This window comes from Paroedura picta, chromosome 1, assembly GCF_049243985.1.
Source record: "Paroedura picta isolate Pp20150507F chromosome 1, Ppicta_v3.0, whole genome shotgun sequence".
In the NCBI taxonomy this organism is placed as follows: Eukaryota; Metazoa; Chordata; class Lepidosauria; order Squamata; family Gekkonidae; genus Paroedura; species Paroedura picta.
In genome coordinates this window covers 118,214,693-118,236,926 of record NC_135369.1, presented here as the reverse complement: position 1 = coordinate 118,236,926, position 22,234 = coordinate 118,214,693, and the positions used below count along the sequence as shown (strand labels likewise).

General features: G+C 43.4%; 1 protein-coding gene across 2 annotated transcripts in view; it reads right to left on the bottom strand.

Moving 5' to 3' along the window:
• Positions 1 to 22,234, bottom strand: part of CEP85L (centrosomal protein 85L) — a 162,326-nt gene that overhangs the window by 8,693 nt on the left and 131,399 nt on the right. For both annotated transcript variants that reach the window (XM_077301069.1, XM_077301077.1), the window contains exons 7-11: positions 16,746 to 16,898; positions 14,950 to 15,104; positions 11,454 to 11,571; positions 9,359 to 9,409; positions 3,533 to 3,640 (exon numbers count right to left, since the gene is read on the bottom strand). In XM_077301069.1, coding sequence (XP_077157184.1) covers positions 3,533 to 3,640; positions 9,359 to 9,409; positions 11,454 to 11,571; positions 14,950 to 15,104; positions 16,746 to 16,898 — 585 coding nt within the window. The remainder of the gene's footprint in view (positions 1 to 3,532; positions 3,641 to 9,358; positions 9,410 to 11,453; positions 11,572 to 14,949; positions 15,105 to 16,745; positions 16,899 to 22,234) is intronic.

The following is a 22,234-nucleotide window of genomic DNA, read 5'->3' as shown; positions in this document are numbered from 1 at the left end:
GTTCAAAGTGTCATACTGTCTGTCCTTTTCTGTGTATTTCTCCCAGCCCGGTATGTCCCTCTCTCGCCTTCCTTCCTTCGTATTTTCCTTCCTTGTTCCCTGTCCTTCTCTCTCTGGTGTCTGTCTCTGTTTCTCCCACACTGCCTGTATCTCTACATCTGTGTCTGTCTCTCGGTGTGTTCCTGGCATATCTTCTTGTAACCTTGCAGGCAGCCTTGCTTGCTTTTCTAATCCCTTTTCGCTGGTGTTGTGTTTCTGTCTGGTTTTCTGTCCCTGTGCATTCATATCTCAGTCTGTGTCTCTCCGCGCCCCCTCCCCCCTCCAGGCCCCGGGCTCGTTGCGGCTTACTGTGTGGGCAGCGGCGAGGCTCTCCCCGGCCCCTTCCCCGCAGCGGCCGGAGTCATCGGGGTGAGGCTCGCCCCTGGGCCCCCCAGGGGATTCCTTGTAGAAGAAATGCGCACACGTGTGTGCACGTTGCTGTGGCGGCGCAAGTATGGCCGGAGTTTCCAAGGCCAGGCGGGGTGTGTCTCCACAGTTGAGGGGCCGTCAGCGGAGGCGCAGGTGGCGCTGTGGGTGGGCGTGCGCTGGAGCTGCGGGTGGCGGCGCGAGCCGCTCCCGGGTGCCTGTGGCATGGCCAGTTGTGGCAGAGGAGGAAGCGGTGGCAGGTCCGCGGCGGCTGGCCCTTTCTGGGCATTGGGCGACAGAGCGACCGGCCGTGAGGCGACGGAGGAAATGGCAGCTGCCGTGCGCCTGCAGGCAAGGTGGAAGGGGGGCGGATCGGGAGGCGCAAAGCGCCTCCCAATTAGGCAGTCCGGTGCGCGTGGCTGTGTGCGGCTCGCAATTGGTCCCTTGCTGCCGGACTGGCAATTGGAGGGCAATTGGAGGGCCCTCCAATTGTTAGTCCAGAGGAAGGGGCCTATGGGCACCCTTCCTCATCACGGACAGGGCCCACCCTCAGGGCCCTTACCGAATTATTTAATCCGCTCCGCTAGGAGCGGGTTCAAGATAATTGATCATGGTATACCTTCCCTGTATTATGTGCACTGGAGGATCAGGAAAAGCCCTCTTGGTTTCTCCCTGCTTCAATTTGCAGACCAGCTATTTATTGATTAGTAAACCCTACACCTGTCAGAACCCAAGGGTGGTAACATGAATAAATAAGATGCAGAAATAATCTACTGAGATCCTTGGAAGATTCCCCAGTGGACATCTCATGAATCTGATTCTGCACTTCCCACTATCACCCTTGGAGTATAGCCTGTTAAAAGACTTAAACCATGTTCATCCCACTCCACCTATACTTTATTTATATTATTTTTAGATTTAGATTTCTATATATTATACTGCTCCTCTTGGAATAGTTGTTTCAGTGCATTGTGGTGTACAACAAATGTAACATTTGTTACAATAAAAGCATAAATAAAAGCATAAATATTCATATAACTTTGAAAATTTGCAAAGTTAAAATACCCAATCTATCTATGATCTGCTAGTAATACCATATATAGATGGTATTTTTTTGAGGGGGGGGGGTGTAGGGAGAGAGGGCCAATCCACTGTTGTCTGTAATTTCTGGTGGTCTCAACCATAAGCACGGTGGAAGAGCTGTGTCTTTGCATAACTTAGTAAGTTCCGTCAGAACTCTGATCTCTCCTGAGAGCTCATTCCACCAGCCCTGGCTCTGGCTGAGGCCAAATGTACCTCCTTTGGGCCTGACACTCTCAACTGGCTGGTGCTGGCTGACTGCAGAGCTCTCTGGAGACATTCTCAGAAAGGCAGTCCCCTTCTGTGTATGGCCTTAAAGGCGGGTACTAAAACATTGAACAAAATCCAGAATTCGACTGGAGGTCAGTGCAGCTGCCGCAAAACAGATCTTATGTGGGCTCTTGTAGGCATTTCAGCTATATGATATAGTTCATGGTGTCAAAAATTGCTAAAAGATCCTATTAAAGTAGCAGGGGATACCAAGCAGTTTCTCCCGAATCCAAGCCTAAAGCTTGATTTAAAAAGTAAGGGGTACATATGTCATTCAGGTCAACCTGGAGCTGTTCCACAATCCATTTAATAATTTTTTTTCTAGAAAAGGCAGATTTGATGCAGGTGTTTAGTTGACTAACAGCTGCTTATCTGCAAAAGGTTTCTTTAATAAAGATATGCTGACTGTGTCTCTCAAGGTCCTTGGAAAGACCTCTTCAGTAATAAGACATTCACAGTTCCAAGGATCATATCAACATATTTCAGGGAAACTAAGCAGAACTGATCAAAACAAATTGTGATTAGAAAAGGCTGCAGATTTACAGCCATAATTTGGGCAAGGTCTACACGGCTTGGGATTAGGGTATCTGAAGGACTGTTTCTTCCATATATTCTTACCCACAAATTAAGATGTGAGGAGGTGCCCTTCTCATTAACCTACTGATCAAAGAAGCTTGTCTGATGGACACATGAGAGAGGGCCTTTTCTGTGGAAGCCCCAAGATTATGGAACAATATCCCCAGGGATATCCCCAGTGTCTGGCTCCCTCACTGTCAATTTTCAGAAATAAGTCGAAAACAGTTGGAACCACAAGCAGCTGCATTGCGCATATTTAGTTTTTATTTATTGGCACTCCTAATTGGAGTTTTTAAATTGTGACCTTTTATGTGTGTTTATAATTGCTCATAATGTTGTTATTGGGATTTTATAGCCATTTTATCCGTATTGGAAGCCACCTTGAGTCCCACAATGGAGAAAGACAGCAAACAAAATTTATTTGTTTAAATAAACAAATAATGGTCAATAATTTGAGGTTCTATGACTATATATCCAGGTGCCATTCCCACTTATAGAAAGTTATGTCAAAGATGCTAGTGCTAGTCCTGGCAATATCTGTACATATATCACTGTATGCATAAATATGTTGGAACCACAAGCAGCATCTCTCCTCTCACCATCACCATCACCCCACATAAAAGGGAAGTTGTGATCAAGGACGGCTCACCAGTTAACCAGCATGCCCTGCAGTTCAAGGGACCTGCCCAGCAATCACAGACAAAACTGGACTGCCTTTTCCCTATTGGCAGAATATCCCCCACTCGTGGCCAATTGTGGCTTTTGCTCAGCATTCTGCACACACCGCTTCCCTCCAGGCCTGATGTGAAGGAAGCCTCTAACTGCAACTGACTGAGGCAAGGAATGCATTTCTCCATCTGTCATGCTGAGGGGCAACCTGAGTGATGTGATGTGCTGCCTGTGGGCCACTTACAACCCTGCTCCGGCCGGCCTCCCTGCTGGAGGGAAGACGCAGCCAAGCCACGCCTGACTCTTTTCTCCCCCCTCCCCCCGGCCCCAGACTCCCACTAGCTCTCATTACCCCAGACAGCCTCGGCCTCTCCGACAGCAACAGTTTTCTAGAGCACAACAGGCTTTATTGCTAGTCTTGTAATAACCCTGAAAAGGAAAGGCTCTCAGGTGCTCATTTTTGCAATGCATAAAAACAATGGAGCAAGAAATCACAAGCATTAAGTCTGCTTGTGATTTCAAAAAAACTTACTTCATGCAGAGTCTTATGTAACTGCTGTATATTCTTATCCTTTTCTTCAAGTTCACTTTTCAGCTTCTGGACTGTCAGTTTTTCTTGCAACAGTTTTTCTTGCATAGACTGGGGGTAGGAAAGGAGGGAAATCACCTTAAAACTTATAGAACAAGTAGTTAGACTGAACAACATCCTTGTCTTGTACAGTTTCTTTCTGCAGCTTCTGTCACCTATTAGCACTTTACACAACTTTGAACTGGCTGTTGTGGTTGCTTGTTTTAGCAGAGTTTGGTCAGGAAAGAAAATTAAGCAGTAGTTTCTGAATTGACGAGTTTTCCACTTATGTTCTCCACATAAGTAAAATCTAGTCATCAGGCAACGATTTCTCCTCCTTTGGAGATGACTGACAGGCAAATGAAACTGAGAAAGGAAGCTGCTTAGGTTATATCCTGAAACCGAAAGATCTACCACTTTCTATAAAAAAGGTCACTCACATTACTTTCACACTTCAAACGGGTTAACTATTGGAAATTATAATGTATTAATAATACACACATGCTTAACACATAGCAGAATAGGGTACTATAAGGTCAAAACAATTCCCCTGAATAGGCTTCCTGAATTAGACTCCCAAGAATGTACTATGCTTAACATGACATTACGTTCTGCATACTCTGCTCTGTGGTGCTGTCAGGGTCAGATGCTTGCGGCAGAAGTATGGAGTCCTGGCCCATGAATCCATAGGAGGGAGGACAAATCAGCTGCTGCCCTACAGGAGACCCATTTATGGAGGATATATGACAGAGATGTATGCATTACGGGCAGTTGTTCCTTATAGTCTATTAAGTTCAAAAAACAGCACTGTAAAGCTATGCCATACAGTTAACAGGATCACCACCTTGATAATCTGATGGCAAGTTAGGGAAGATGAAGAAGAAGAGTTTGTTCTTCTGTGTAGCTTTTCTCTACCAGAAGGAGTCTCAAAGGGGCTTACATTCGTTTTCTCTTCCTCTCCCCACAAAAGACACCCTGTGAGGTAGGTGAGGCTGAGGGAGGCCTTATTAGTGTCTAATTGACATGGCTGAGTCATAGTGTCCAGAGTTTTTTTCAGACAAATAACTTTCATAGATCGATTGCGGCTTCCTGGATTAGCCACCTTCAAACAAGGAAGGGAGAACTCAAAGCTCCCCAGAAGTTAATGCTTTCCATAGTGGAAGTACTGTCCAAACATAAGATGAAAGCCCTAAACTAGACTAGCAAGCTCACCATCCATTTGAAGGAGATCAGATCATCCTTATGGGTCCAGGCTGCCTGAGCCATACAGAAAGGCTTCTGGTTTTTACAGCAAAATTACTTCTGCCTGTGGGTGAATAACCAATGAGGGTTGTCTTAGATAAGCAGACTCTCAAATATTCCAGATCTGAGTCTGCAACAGGAAAAGAAACAGCTAGAGAAGTTGAAATCAGGCCAGGGTCCACCGAAAGGTGTCACTACAGGACACTATTAACATAAACTGCAGGTATGCTTTGATCAGAGCTTGCTGGGTGAGATAATGTCATTTTAAGAGCTCTGCCCTTCACTAGGAACACTGGGATTTTCTTTTGGATCTGTTGTGATGCCAAGGCAGGAAGATGGAATTGGGAATTTTTCCATCTGGCAGACTTGCAAGCATTCTGGGTTTTGACTTTCTGCACTCTCTTTACATCATGGGAGGATCTCACAAGCTATCCAGGTAAGGTCAGTTGCTCTCTCTTGAAGGCAAGTTGTCACAAGGTCTTCCAAGAACATTCCTGGCGGTGACAACAGGCTGAAGGGCAGACTTAACAAACACGTAATACTTTAGAACACAGAGAGATGCTTCCTTCAACTCAATCAACATTAGTACAACCCCCTTGCTAAGTATCCCAAGGATTAAGAAGACCATCTGTTGATCTATGCAAAAGAAACAGCATTAATCTGAAGGGTCCTGCTGCTTTGCTTCACTTGCTAGAAACTTCCTGAAAGATCAGTAGACAAGTTAGTACTTCTATTTGGCATAGATTGGGACTATGACAAGAAATGATACGGCTTGGAGGACAGTTGTCTGGGAAACATCATATCGAGAGATGTTTCCCTCCCCCACCTTTCCACCGCCTAATTACTGCATATACATCAATCCTGAAAAATTTACCTCATGGAAAATGATGCACATTGTGAACTATTTATATGTGTTGCCTGGTATTTGCTGGTGAAGCTAGAAGTATCTTCTTGCTTGTATTCCTGTAACCCCAGTTTTATAACCCTTACTGAAAGGACTCCAGAACAATGGGATTTTTCCTCAGTTCTGGCATCTGTCTCTTTCTGTCACTCATATTTTCATCCTTTCCCCAGCGTAAGGCCTATTTGGCTGGTTAACGAGAAAATGAGCGTGGAGATTCCCTCACCCTAATTGTTTTCTCTTACTGTACACTGCAAGCATCTGCAAACTTTGCAGATATTTTTTTCAGGAAGAAAAACTACCTGGAGAGAGGGTACTTTCCCTGATTCCACAGTTATCAGTCAATCATCTTTGAAGTCTAGACCACTGGATATGGAAGAGGAAGATTCACCCATCTGTCCAGATCATACTCTGGGCAGAAGTTGGGATTAGCTGAACAATATCAGTGAATTTTAAATAACTCAGAATAGAACTCTATTGCACTGTGTCTAAAATTACTGCTCAACACAATCTGTTCCAATCTTTCTATTTCTTAGCATGTGTCTTAACCACTAAGTGTCAATTTTATGCTAATTTAATCGTGACTAGCAGGATGGAATTCTTTTCAACTTTATTTTTCCATTATTAAGAACTTAGAAAAGTTTCACTCACTGAGATAAAGTATTAAGAGTGACTGATTCTGAATCTCGGTTCATGTAAAATATTTTCTCCAGATTTAAGCCGTTTCAGTTATGGCAGAAGCAAAATATTTATGGTCACCTGAATTAATTGCTCCTAGGTCCCTGAGAGCCAAACAGCTATTACTCTAGATCAGGCTTTCTTAAACAGGGTTCGTGAAACCCTTGGGTTTTTTGATGGCCCTGGAAGGCTTTCCTGAATGGGAGTTAATTAATTTTTTAATATGATTAAAATTTTTTATACATTTATTGGGTGATAAGACCATATATGGCCATGTTGACCTGCCACCCCAATGGCCAATGATGGGCCTGGAGGGGGTGGGAGGGGGAGGGGCCCCAGGTGGGCATGTTCACAGCTATGTTTCCAAACTATATTCTGCACAATTACATCACTTCTGGGTTTTCTTGAAGCCTGAAGAATGTTTCAGGGGTTCTCAATGGTAAAAAAAGTTAAGAAAGGCTGCTCTCGGTTTCAAGAAGCAAGAGACTTTGTTATTTGCCATTGTTAAGGCTTACTCTTCAGCTGTTCACTCTGTCCCTGGGACTAATGAGAATACCTGATTTCAATTCCTCTGCTGTCCCTGGAAAAAAGGAGCAGACAAAGAAAATCTGCGGAATTTCATTTTCCTGAAACTTTCCCACTTATCTCTGGTTCTCATCATCATATACACCTTTTCCCTGTACATCTGATCTGCTGTTTGTTGGGGTTTCTAATACCTCTTTGGCAACACTCATCACCTCCACTCATGTTCCTTGAACCAATCCTGATCTTGCCATGCTTCCTCTGTTCTAGCCAGGTCACACAAGATGTTGATGGTGCCCTGGGTTATACCTGTGGATGCCATCGCCATTTTCATGTCTAATGAGTTGCTTTAAAATGCCATGAGAGACAGATTTTGAATGGGTCTGCAATGCAGTGGAATGAGGCACTCTTGTTTCTCCTCCAGGCAGAGAAAGTTCAGCTGAGCCCATGGAGACTGCTGCCCACAGGTCAGCTGTCTGTCAGGCAGACTTCTGCAGTCCATTTAAATGCCTCAAGTTTAAAGGGAATGCAGTAGAAAATCTAAAAAAATAGCTGACAAGCGAGCAATCTCCTCTGCCTGCCAGCTGTTTTGTATGCGTATGTGTGTGTCTTTGCTGCTACTCCCCCTCCCCCCATGATTTTTCTTCTGGGGTCAATTGTACTCCCAAAATTCAAGATTTTTGGTAAAACCCAGATCAAAATACAATACTAGGGATATGGAATATCTTTGAAATCCTGATTTTTTCCCCTGAATTTAATACTCAAACTGAAAAATACCAGTAAAAAAGATGTGTACATCCCTATTTCCCATTCACTCTGCCTTCACACTTGATACTTAGCTTTATAGCAGGGCACATCCTAACTGAAAAGAGAGCTGCCGGGGTGGCGTGGGGTGGGTGGGCGGACATAGAGGTGCTGTTGGCCCTCCCCAGTCGAACTCTTGAAACAGAGTGATAGCAGATGGTTAAGGCCCTTGCCTACTCTTGGGCTGAAGTGGGCAGAATGAAAGTAGGGTAGTGTGTGAACTTCAAGGGCTCTTTGGAAAAGATTCCTCACTCCCATGACAGAAGCGTAGAAACATTATTAAACTGGAATGATATTATCTCACATATTATTTTTAAAAATTAGTAACAATTCAAACTTCAGAGTCCATCCTTTGCATTTCATCCTGCAAATCTAGGGTCATTCCAATAAGTTACACAATGTTAAGATTATAATTAAACAAGTAAAGCAGGGCCAGGCTCTATGCTATTGCTGTCACATAGGTGCTTTAAATAACTTCATGAGACAGCTGCTATTGTGCGGAACTATTTACATGCAGCTGCTTACCAGCAGATTGAGCTATTTTTTCGTCACATCACCACAAATAGCCATGAAGAAAGCTTTCTACTGGCATGGTGTGCCATTGACATCACATGATTACAGCCACCAAATGAAGCAGTTTAAAGGAGCTACAACATATAAACCAGCCTTCATTTATGATTGTATGGTAATAGGTCAACCTTGGGCATTATGTTTTGTATCTGTATCATCAGCTTCACCTGCTTAGTTCAGAATGCCTCTGTACAGCAATTCTGCATTTACAATGGCTAGTCAGAGAGAGAATTTTCCTATACAGCTGGCCACGTGACTAATGGTGGCCTTTTCACTTAATACCAGTTTGTTCAAAGAACTAGGATATTTTTTGTCACCCCTTTTATTTTCATTATGGTAGAGATGTGATCACTTGCCGACATATGCATAATAGTCTGATAATATAATAACAATAACTAATGACTGAATATCACTTGTACTTTCTGTGAAATGTTGACAAGAAGTTATGGTTAGGGATGGGCATGGATTGGAAAATACTGGGTGGAATCAAGATTGAACCTATTCCAACTTGGACAGCTGGTGCTAGAAATATACAGGGCTATATTGACAGCCAGGCTAGCACAATTTTGTCAGATCTCAGAAACGAAGCAGGGTTGGCCCTGGCTTGTATTTGGAATGGGAGACCTCCAAGGAATACTAGGTCATGATGCAGAGGTAGGCAATGGAAAACCACTTCTGAACATCTCTTGCCTTGAAAACCTTATGGGGTCACCCTAAGTCAGCTGTGACTTGGATGGCGTTTTCCACAACCACGTGTTGGCAGTTATACTCTTCCTCTCTATTTGTAGAACCTCTGTCAATAGCAGCACGCCAAGTTTACACAGGCCATAGAGCCATGAAACAGGGAACGTGCTTTCACCAGAATAATGACATTCAATGGAAATTCACTGACACATTTGAGGGTTTGCTTGGCCACCAAAGATGGCTTCAATTCCATTCTTGAAAGGCTCTTTTCCTTACCAGCCATACTCAGTAGTTTATACCAATCTCCAGGTGATGGCATAATTTAATACCCATGTTTTAACTTTATTAATTAATACAAAATGAAATCTGTAAAAACTATGTTCCCTTACCTGAATCTCTGAAGTAATCTCAGCTATTTGTTTCTGTTGATTGTCTATGACCTGTAGGGAAAAGAAGACAAATAATCACATCAGTATGGTTCATGCTGAGATGTTGTTAGTATTTATATTGCCACTGGACTTCTGTTTTATTTTGCTACAATTAACTTATACCGCTATCTTGGATTTGCTATTTCATCTTGGTTTTAACTGAAAATTTTTTATTATTATTCTACTAGTTTCAAAGCCCGTTCCTAAGAACGGGCCTTGAAAGGGCCCCCTCTCCTGGCCCCCAGCCAAGCATCTTAAGGAGGCTTTGGGCTGCAGCTTGCAGCTGGATCAAGTGGGGCGGGTGGGGGCTGGCCAGATTGTGGGAAAGAGCTCCTTAGCAGGCAGTCAGCAGGCCAGGAGTCCCTCGTTAGCAAGCCCTCCATAACGACCCTTTGCCCAGGGCCCTCTCCCCTTATCTGCTGCTGGCTCCCTTTCTTTAGACTCAGGCACTGAGGCGAGTCTGAGAGCAAAGAAGCTAGAGTCCAGGGAGGGAGCTGCAGGGGCAGGGCCAATTAGGGTACAGCCAGCTTTGCTAGCTGCACCCTGATTGGCCCAATTCCAAGTTGGACAGCCGGATACGTCCCACCCCCCAGGCTGTTTCACAAATATACAGAGGAACAATAGATAAGGATGTCTCTGAATTACAAGGAAAGGTGGGTTGTAAATCTTTAACCGCTCCTGGCGGAGCGGAAGAAATAAAACAGTAAGGACCCCTAGGGCAGGCCCTGTCCAGGATGAGGAAGGGTGCTGATAGGCCCCTTCCCCTGGACTGACAAGCAGAGGGACCAATCGGGAGGCGCTTATTGGGCCCTCCGCTTGTCAGTCCAGCCCCAAACTGCCAATCAGCAGCCGCGCACAGCACGGCTGCTGATTGGCTGTTTTCCCGGACTACAACCAATTGGGAGGCGCAAAGCGCCTCCCATCGCATCCCACCCCACCCCCCACCAGAGCTTACCTTCGCTCCACGTCAGCCATTGCTCTGCTGGCCGCTGAGAGCGAAGGTATGCTCTCTGGCCCCCGCCCTCTACCCGACAACGGCTCCCCAGACCCCGGGGAGGCCGCTGGCTGGCTTGCTGAGCTGCCCAGCGCCTTCCCTGGGGCCTGGGGATCGTTTTGAAGATCGGGGGGAGAAAAAAAGCTCCCCAAGCCCCGGGGAAGGAGGTCCGCGGCTCTGTGAGCCGCGGATCGCCTTCCCCGGGGCCTGGAGAGCTTTTTTCCAGATCGGGGGGGGGGGGAAGGAAAGAAGCTCCCCAGGCCCCTAGCGCCCGCTGAATTTTGGTTTCAGCGGGCTTTACTACTAGTGCTTTAATAAATTTCAACTAGCTACTCACATGGAAAAAGGTGACATAAAAGGTGACATAAAAACAGCAACGCAGGACTGTAAGAACATAAGAGCCCTGCTGGATCAGACAAATGGTCCATCTAGTCTAGCAAATTGTCACACACAATGGCCAACCAGTTACTCTGGAGGGCCAGCAGAGCATAGATGCTGAAGCCTTCTCCTGATTTAACCTTCTGGCACTGGTATTCAGAGTCTGACTGCCCCCGAATGTGGAAGTTCCCTTTAGTCACCATGGCTAATAGTTACTGACAGATTCATCCTCCCTGAATCTGTTTAATCGCCTTTTATTATTATTATTATTCCTCATGGGGAAGGTGTTCCAACCCCTTAATCAACTTGCCTTTTCCTGTACTTTTTCTAGCTTGGCAATCTCCTTTTTTGAGATACAGTAACCAGAATTATGCACAGCATTCCAATGAGGCGACACTATAGATCTATACAGTGGTCCTACAATATTGGTCATTTTAATTTCATTCCCTTTCCCAGTAATCCCCAACATAGTGTTGTCTTTTTCACTACTGCAGTGCACTGGATTGACACTGTAACTGAACTATCTGCTTTGCTGCAATTCCCTCTGAGTCTCAGCAAGTTCAGATCCTAAGAGTGTATACTTCCAAGTTAGGATTTTTTGGTTCTCTGTGCATCCCATTTCACTTGCCAACAAGGAACTTCATCTGCCTGTAAGGAACCATCTGATTCATTTAACACACTGACCTTGTTGGCTTTCTCATTTTTCTCTTTGAGACTCTCATTTTCACTCTGAAGTTGTTTTGTGTCCAAAATAGGAAGGCGTACACCATCTTCTAGGCATTTTTCTACTTTTTCTTGTAGACTGTAGGATGAATAAGAGAAGGAAAAAACATCAGAAAACGAAAAATGAGGAAGAAAAACTGGAGTTTACAGAATAACCAAAAGTTTTCAAAAAGTATTTCAATCCTTAAAAGCTGTTGAGTGTTCTGAATATCACTCTGAGATTAATTCACACACAAAATATATGGCATTTTAAAATCATATATTATTTTGCACTAATTTTTCCAAAGCCAAAGTGAACATTTAACAACATTCAATCAGAGTTGGACCCTTCTAAGTCACATTCACTTCAATGGACTTAAGAGGGGATAATACACTTTGGCATTGAACTGAAACTTACAGATTCATTTATAGGGACATTTTACATCCTTGTAAAAAGGGATAATCAAATCAACACAATAGAACCAGCCACAGCAAATATTAAAAATAATCTAATTGGAGATAACCCCTAACCTCAGTTAATACCTACACGTACACATAGAGCTTCCTCACTAGTAAGGTTACTTGCAAGCAACCTGTTCTGGGTGAGTCAAGCAAGTTGGCTTGTGGCTGCTGCCAGGCCTAGCCCCTCCCCCTCATAGAGGCCAAAACAGTCTAAAGAAAGGGACCTACCCCTTCCCCCTGCCTTTTCTCAAGCTCTGGTATCTGGATTTTATCTCTGCTGAAGGGGCTTCTGCCAGAGGCAGAACACAGAAAAAACAAAGAGAGAGGAGAAAACATTTGTGATGGTTTTAGAGGTAAACGACAGGGAAAACACACAAACATATACAAAATGGAAACTCAGAATTCAAGGAGAGAGAAAAAATCACGGAGCTCTCTAGAAACCCTGAACTCACGAGAAAGCAGGAATTAAGAACTGAAGGCGGTGGGCATTCCCTTCTCATTGGAGATAGGATCAGAGGAAGGAGGGTCCCCAAACGTCTTAGACTGTCCTGTCTTCAAGTGCAAAAAGCTGCTTTTTAAATATGGTTCTTAAATATCGGTACTCACAAGATTTTCTGGATTTTGAAATGTGTGTGTGTTTTTTTTTTTAATTATCTGTGTAGGCTGCTGTTCTAGTAACAATTTTTGTATACTTATTTTGTAAAGCTGTAATATTGCCATAGAAAAACATCTATAAGTCCATGACAATTTGAAGTTCATGTCGCACAAGTTCAGGCTGGTTAGTGACTGTTGTCAGCAGTATGCCCACCCCTCCATGTTATTTAAACCTTCAGATTAGCTAGATTTTTCTCAGAAATCTTTGCACCTCAACTCTTAATCTACACACAATCATCAATCTACGAAAGTCCCAGAGCAAAAGAAAAAACCCACCCACATTTACTCATCCTCATACCCATCATCTATCAAAAATAAAACGCAATTTATAACAATGACAATTGTTTAAATTTAGAAACAAGAGTTTGCTTCAAGTATCTGTAGACTTTTAGAACAGCACAAACTCAGCCTGGTATATTGTACACTCACATATACAAGAGCCGCCAGATGGAAACAATGCACTCAGTGATTTGGCTAACTGTCCCAAATACCTAACCTTTCATCTTTTGGACAAAGTGTCTGTGGTATGTACCTTTCAATAACAGAAGGTCACAGTGTCAAGCCACACTTTTTATACCATTAGAAATAAAATTCTACTCCCACCTTTTGTTTTATTACATAATTCTAAATTTTCCTGTTTTATCTACCCTAAATCAATAAAAATTATAATCCTAACAAATCTTATTTTTTCTGCAATGACTTTCTGACAGCTTAGACCTTAACGAAATATTATAACAGCTCCTGCTGTTACAGATAGAGATCATACGCACCATATGTAGCTAAAACTTCTTTATGATATTCACCTGCCTCGGCACAAACATACAAAGAAAGACTTCTGAATGCATTTTAATAACCACTATATCATTTTTGCACATTTATAGCCATTCTCTTGTAGTTCTTCACAATCCCACTGTGAAAAAGTCTACTACTATTCAATTGTACAGTTAGAGAGCAAGGATGCTGTGATTTGATTGGAATCATTTAACAACTTAACTGCTAAATAGGATTTTGAGATCTCTGCGAGCGAATTATAACATCCAGCTACCAGAACACTGCTTCTACTAGTAACCAGAACCTAATTTCTTCAGTCCTGCAATCAACTAAACTGGCCATCCACTAAACAGACCAGTCTAGTGCTACATTGATTGACTGCTCCTGTTCTCACATGTCATCTGCCTGACTCTCCACAGCCATGCTAGCCTGCATCACCAAGGTACCCACTGGCAGGAAGAATGTTACTTCCAGTGTGAGTGCCATTGAAATTACTAGAAAACTTCCCATTCAGAATTCATCCACTGGAGATATTATGTGATGTTAAGTGATTGTAAAAAGAAAAGTCGGAAAGAGGAAATAAAAGGTTTAAGGAATGGCACATAGTCTTCTAGACAAGGTCTGGCTAGTGCAGGGTAGAGTGGAACTGTTACTACTCGTAGTTCCTTGTTTTTTTAACTACTTTTGCGGCTACCTCACACGGCCAAAACATGTTCAGGTGGTGATAGCTTGCAAACCTGACATCTTTTTTGCATGTACTACTGTCATGTCAGGTATCCCTCATCCGCGCACTGTGCTCCTGAAAAGATCTGCCTACTGCAGAATTTTTCTTTTGTCCGTTAAGCTTCATTTTACTAATTTCAACCCAGATTTCTAACCTGTCATGATCATTTGGCCAACATCCTTCCCAGCTTTGTGTAATCTGAAAAACCAATAGATATTCCTTCTACTTCAGCATCCATGTCACAAATAAAAATGTTGAACAGCAATGGGCCCGGGCAGAGCCCTGTGACACCCTACTCAAGGACTCCCTCAAAAATGCTAAAACGTCATGGATAGGCACTCTGAGTATAGTCTCTACCCAGCTCTTAATCCATCTGACGGTATCCATCATCTAGGCCACATTTAACCAGGTTGCTAGCTAAAATGCTATGAAAAAAATGAGTCAGATGCCCTGCTGTAATCAAGGCATATTACGCTCAGTATGCTTAATATAATTTTATATTTATTGCTCAGTTTGACCATCTGTATTTTGACAAATCCTCCTTTCTGAAAATAAATCTTAGTCTGTGGGCTAATTGTGCCCATGGAATGCTAGTTTGGCTCCCTACTCAAGTTAAGATATATAATTAACACACTGATCACAATTCCTATAACCATGAAGAGTGTTTTGGGCTTTGTTTTTATTTTTATACCCAATTCTTTACTATTTAGGTTATTGTTTCTGATTTCTATATCTCAAGCAACAACTGTTTACATTTACAGAGTTCACTTGACCCACACCTCACTGGAGAGGCACAGAATTTAATTGTTTCAAATATCTTCTTCAGAACAATTTTCCTGAATTAATGATCAAATAAGATACTCATACCTTTGTACTGAAGTTACCAATTCTTTTTCTTTCTTTTTTTGACCCACAAGCTGCAATTCTTTCTCTGTACACTGTGATCTGGATTCTTCAAGTGCCTTCTCTAGCTCAGCCACTGTAGCTTGTAGCTGCTTACTCTTTTCTTCAAGAACCTGCAACTATACAACAGCAAAATAATTTAGTACTGATGCATGCTAAGCACAGGTCAGAGACTCCCAATGAAGAAAATTTCCTAACCTAAAGTTTCTTTAAGGGTAACCAAGGCAAATGACAACTTCTATTGGGATGTTCATTCTTCCATTGGGCTTGTAAAAAGCTCAAAGCAAAATGGTGGAAGTGGAACCATCTGGCCACAAAGTAATCTGATCATGCATAAGAAGTCTTACTGGTGGCAGAAGAGAGGTCTTACTGGTGGCACAAGAAGTCTTACTGGTGGCACAATGGGTGAGGCTCTTAACTCCTATTATATCGACGTGTGCATGTGCAAGAAAGACAGAAAGAGCATGCATGCATACAACACACTTTACTGGTCTTTTCTGAGAAGATCCTTCCTCAGGAGAGGTCTGTTTCATCAGACCAATAGGACCTTAGGGCTCCCTGCTACTATATGACTACAATCTGTATCTGGCTTTATTTTTCTATTGCACGGATTAATTACAGCAGTTTTCGAACCATTACATCATTGTGTTCTCTAAATATATAACTTCTGCATTTAATAATTTCATCCAAATGTACATTTAATAACTGCTATAACATTTTATTTATTTATATTTATATTTATATGCCACCACTCTCGGGAGTACAGTCTCATGGCGATTCACAAATATAACAATGAAAATTATAGTATAAAACTCCTAGAATCCCCATCTTGAGATTTCCTGTTTTGGGTGCCCCTGTCTTCTAAGATTAGGCAGGTGACAAACCAGGAAGGTTATTTATAAAAAAGGATGTGGACAAAATTGAGAGGGTGGCACAGGAAAGTGACAAAGATGATTGGGAACCTGGGGACCAAGCCTTATAAAGAGGTTGCTCTCTTTAAGTATTGGAAAGGTTGTCACTTGGAGAAGGGTAGGGAGTGGTTCTTGTTGGCAGCAGAGGATAGGACCCTCAGTAATGGTTTAAACTACATGCAGAATGATTCTAGCAAGATATTGACGGTGTGTGTATGTATGTGTGTGGAATTCACAATCAGAGTAGTTCAGCAATAGAATAGGCTGCCTAAGGAGGTGGTGAGCGCTCCCTCATTGGTGGTCTTAAACAGTGGTTGGAAAGATACTTATCCTGGATGTTTTATGCTGATCCTACACTGATCAAGGATCTGAGCAGATGACTTGTATGGCCCTATCCAATTCTATGATTCTAACTAATATTTGACAGGTTAATTAAACAAGTCATTTTGCCCTGTTAAATTGCCAGGCCTAGAAATGGCATATTGTAAATTGAGGGAACTACAAAGGTTAAATCATCTGTGTTGTACCAATAATTCTGCCCTGCTAGCAGAAAAGTTTTTCTCCAGGAGGAGTTTTCAATCCATGGAAGAGACAGTATACCATATTTATGCCTTTTAAAAATAAATATCTTTGAGCGCAGTCTACTGGAAATAGTCTTCTTTTAGTTCCATTGGGTAGTACTTTTTCATATCCCAGGGCGTAGGCAGTGGCATTTTCAAAGGATTATGCTCTTTTAAAATTTTGACTGACGTATAGAGCATGCAAATATTACACATGGTAAGTTACAATATATATCCAGCAAAAGCTCTAAACTCTTATGACTTATGGATGCCACAAAATGTAGATTACCTGTTTACTTTGACTTTCAACATCATCCAAGGTTGGCAGGTCAGCCAGGTATTTTTCAAGTGTTTCTATTCTTCTCTGTTTCTCTTTGTTTTGTTCTGATTCTTTCTGGCATTTTTTTTTCAAGCTGCTTATGTACCTGTCCCTGGTTTTGAGCTATAAAAGGAATAAGAATAAATGTTTCATTAAGTGAGAAAGGAAACACATCCACAACGTAAAGTGAAACCAGTTGTTCAATTTATACAATATAATTTATCCCCAGGTGTTACTAAGGTAAGCATTACATTAAGTGTGATTAGAAGATAAACATGACAATATTGTATTTATTTTTCTTGATGCTAAGATTTCTTGCTTATCATTTCCATTGTTAGACATTTCTACTGTAGTGAAAAATATGGGTGTTTCTGCTTTGTTTACGCCAACTGTTCAGGGATCACAGAATTATTTTTAAACACACTAATAGTTATGATTATTGGCTTTCTACTGGTGTGGCCTTCAAAACAATTGAAGCCAGGTGGTTTTTAAAAAAATAGGGTTTAGCTGTGCCTTCTAAAAATTAAAGCCAGGATTTCAGAAAAAACTAGAGATTAATTTAATTTGGGGAAAAGGGATTAGGCTTTGATTGGAACTAGGAATAATAAATAAAACAAACTTAGACTTTTAAAAAGAGTTTCATCCTTCCATTTTAGATTCCAACTGTAGTTACAAAAACGAGATGAGCTAGTGATCAGAGTTAGAGTGCACTGTAGCAACTAGTTTACTGTGGTGAAGTAATCCAGGGGTACACAATTTATTTGTTTAGTTTTATTTATAAGTTTGATGATTATAGGCTGCCCATCTCATTTTTCAGTGGGCTCAGGGCAGCAAGCTACGCTAAACAAAAACTAATATCAATAAAATTATTGAAAAGCAGAAAAATGTCAATTGATAGGCTCGAGAAGTGGGCTAAACTGAATAAAATGAAGTTCAATAGGGACAAATGTAAAGTTCTGCATTTAGGTAGGAAAAACCAAATATACTATTATAAGATGGGGGAGACTTGACTTGGCAGTAGCAGGAGGGACAGACCAGAACGAATAGGATGAAATTAATTCAAAAGAAATTCCATCTAAACATCCGGAAAAAGTTCCTGACAGTTAGAGCGGTTTCTCAGTGGAAAAGGCTTCCACGGGAGGTGGTGGGTGCTCCATCTTTGGAAATTTTTAAACAGAGGCTAGATAGCCATCTGACGGAGAGGCTGATTCTGTTAAGGCAAAGGGGTGGCAGGTTACAGTAGATGAGTGATTGGGATGTGAGTGTCCTGCATAGTGCAGGGGGTTCGACTAGATGACCCATGAGGCCCCTTCCAACTCTATGATTCTATGAAAAGACAATTCAGCAGTCTATGGATAGATCACTTAAGTGAGGGGGGAGTGGGGTAGATCAATATAGGAGTAGAATGAGAGATATAAGAAGAGTATGGGGGAGAGGTGAAGGAAAGGCTAAGCAGAATAATGAAATTTCCAATCTGGCTTCTGACCTGACCATGGGGTTGAGACGGCTCTGGTTGCCCTGACAGAAGATCTCTGGAGAAAGCTGGATCTATGTAAGTTAGCACTGCTGTTTCTTTTACATCTGATCGCAGTGTTTTACATGGTTGACCACAAACTATTGACCCACCACCTAGCTGAGATATGAGTTATACAGTCTTGAAAAGGCTGGAGCTTTTTCTCTAAAATCAGGGACAGAGAGTGGCAGAAGGGTTATTATGTCCCAGCATAGGGCCATAAACAATGGGGTTCCATATCGGTTTCTATCCATTCCCCAATACTGTGTATATGTACCCCCTTGTCCAGCTGATCTGGAGTTTCAGGCTGGTTGTCATCAGTATGAAGATGACACCCAGTTAATAGATTATCATCTATCAATACCCCCAGACAACCTGGGCAGGTGTCTGAGAGCCGTGGCCGATTGGCTAGAGCGGAGTCAATTGAAGCTGAATCCAGCCAAGATGGAGATCCTCTGGCTGGACCAGCATGCAGAGGGGTGGGTGATAGAACTCCCAGCATTTGATGGAGTACAGTTAACACTGGTACCTACCATAAAAAGCTTGGGTGTGATCTCAGATCCTTAATTAACAACAGAGGCCTAAGTCATGAAGACACTTGCCTGGCATTTTTCCATTTGCACCAGGCAAGGCACCTTGTCCCATGTCTCTCGGAGATGAACCTAGCTAGTGTGATCCATGCAATGGTCACCTCTAGGCTACATTTCTACAACTTGCTCTATGCTGGGCTGTCCTTGAGACTACTCCAGAAACTCCAACTGGTCCAAAATGCAGCTGCACGTGTCCTGACAGGGACTTAGTATAGAGCACGTATAACACCAGTGCTTGCTCAGGTGCATCGGCACCAGATTGAAGAAGGAATCAGGTTCGGTGTGCCAGTTCTACCCTCTGAAGCCCTAAACACTCTGGAGCCAGTGTATCTGTGGGATTGCTTTTTCCCTTATTACAAGACAATATAAATTTTAATATTAATTTTAAAAATCTATTTGTTTTAATATTGTTACCTGCCCTGCGTGCTGGAAGGGCGGGATGTAAAATAACAACAACAACAACAACAACAACAAGAAAGGTGGGCTGAGATTTTACCGCAGCCTGTGCAGAGGGCCTGCTTCACAGCAGCCTCGGGCTGGGGAGGTGCAATGTAGAGGCTTGCAAATATTGCAAGGCCCTCTTCATAGAGATTGCTGCTGTACCGCTGCCCATAAAGGTGCCTGAGGTAGGTCAGGAGTTGGGACTTGAAGATAATAGGGGTAAAGTGCTGGCTGTGTTGGTGGTGCCAGCAGGTGAGATTTGGATTTTGGGACCATGGGGTAGGTTTTCTAGAAGAAGGTCTGCTAGCACAGGATGGGCTTCACTCATCCGAGTTGGGGAAAAATGTGTCTGTATGAACCTGGAGAAATTCACCAGGTGAACTTTAAACGGAAGTCACATGGGGAAGGAGATGTCCAACGTAGGGATTCTAATGTAGGAGAGCAAATACCGATGGCCTGCCTGGTAAGGATGGGTCAAAAAGAACCAAGGAGGAGAAGAAGAAGAGTTAGTTCTTATATGCCGCTTTTCTCTACCCGAAAGTGGCTCAAGGTGGCTTACAGTCGCCTTCCCTTTCCTCTCCCCACAACAAACACCCTGTGAGGTGGGTGAGACTGAGAGAGCCCTGGTATCACTTCTCAGTCAGAACAGTTTTATCAGTGTTGTGGCGAGCCCAAGGTCATCCAGCTGGCTGCATGTGGGGGAGTGCAGAATAGAACCCAGCATGCCAGTTTAGAAGTCCGCACTCTTAACCATTACACCAAACTGGCTGGGTAAGAAGCTTCAGGTGTCCCAAACTTCTCATGCAGACAGAGAGATATGATTTAGTAGGCATTACAGAAACTTGGTGGCATGATTCTCATGACTGGAATGCAGTAGTGGAAGGATATGAGTTTTTCAAACACAATAGAAAAGGTCAAGGAGGAGACAGAGTGGTGCTTTCTGTGAAAAGAGGGGCTGACTATCAGGGGCCCTTTGTTGAAAAGTATCTGGGTGAACATAAGGGAGGGAAAAACAAAGGGTTTAGTTGTTGGCTTCTGCTACAGACCAGCTAACCAGGGTGAAGATGTGGATGCTGCCCACCTTAAGCAGCTTGATAGACTATCCAGGCAACATGACTTTGTAATTATGGGACTTCAATTTCCCTGATGTGTGCTGGGAAATGAACTCTGCTAAGCATCCTGAGTCGGGCAACTTTCTGACCTGCCTGGCTGACAACTTCATTTATCAACTGGTGGCAGAACCCACAAGAGGCTTGGCCATACTTGACTTTATACTGATTAACAGGCAAGAGCTGGTGGATGGGGTGAAGGATGTAGGGACCCTCCAAGAATTTCTTATAAGATAGGATGCCAAGGAAGTCCATAGTCAAATGTGTCTGTTAGACTTTCATACGGCAGACTTTAATAAACTCAGAGACATGATGAGAGTCATCCCCTGAAAGAGATTATAGAAACTCAGTAGATTATTATTATTATTATTATTATTATTATTATTATTATTATTATTATTATTATTATTATTATTATTATTAGATTTGTTTCCCGCCACTCCCTTGTGGCTCGTGGCGGGTTACAGTATCCTAAAATTCCCATTACATCCCCATTAAATGACAAAACATTAAACATTACCAACATTACCAAGATGGCGGAGATCAGCAACTCAACTTCACCCCCTCCCACTACTGGCGGGTGGAGAGGAGGTCCTGATGATGTTCACTTCAGGTCCCAAATCCCAGGGGGGGCTGGGATGTTATCAGCCCCGGCCTCAACCATAAACCTGGCGGAAGAGTTCCGTTTTGCAGGCCCTGCGGAAAGTTGAAAGATCCCACAGGGCCCGCAGCTCTCCTGAGAGCTCATTCCACCAGGTCGGGGCCTGGTCGAGGCCAGGCATGCTTCCCTAGGGCCGGGAACGACCAGCAGATTTTCACCTGCAGAACGTAAAGCCCTGCGGGGGGGGGGGCATAGGGCGATAGGCAGTCCCTCAGCTATGTGGGTCCCAACTCGTGTAAAGCCTTAAAGGTCAAAACCAAAACCTTGAATTGGATCCGGGCAGCAATTGGGAACCAATGCAGCTGCCTCAGCTGGCTGGATGTGGGCCCTCCAAGGTGTGCCAGTGAGGACCCTAGCAGCTGCGTTTTGCACTAGCTGAAGTTTCCGGATCAAGGACAAGGGAAGGCCCGCGTACAGCGAGTTACAGAAATCTATTCTGGAGGTGACCGTTGCATGGATCACTGTGGTTAAGTGTTTGGGGGACAGGTAGGGCGCTAGCAGTCGGGCCTGGCGAAGGTGGAAAAACGCCTGGCCGGCTACTTTTTTGACTTGCGTCTCCAAAGTCAGGGAGGCGGTCAATGGTCACACCCAAGTTCCTGGCCTGGGACGTGATGGTAAGTTGCGTCCCTGCCAGGGTGGGTAAGCACGCTTCCTGATCCTGCCCCCTACGTCCCAGCCACAGGACCTCCGTCTTGGAGGGGTTGAGTTTCAGGCGACTCTGCTCGAACCATTCTGTCACCGCTTCCAAACATCTGGCAAATGGTTCCGGGGGGGGAGTCCGGGTGGCCGTCCATGAGGAGATAGAGCTGGGTTTCATCAGCATACTGGTGCAACCCAGCCCAAAACTCCGTACCTGCTGGGCCAGAGGGTGCATGAAGATGTTAAACAATGTGGGAGAGAGGACCGCGCCCTGAGGGACCTCACAAGGGATTCTGTAGTAGATGTTGTTTACCAATATTTCAGTAAGTCTTTTGACAAGGTTAGCCAGGGTGTTCTGATGGGTAAATTGGAGGACTGTAGACTGGATTTTCGGATGATTAAGTGGATAAGGAACTGGATAGAAAACTCACCCAAAGAATGGATGTCAATGGTATTTCATCAGAGTGGAAGGTAAGCAGCAGAGTACCCCAGGGCTCAGTACTGGG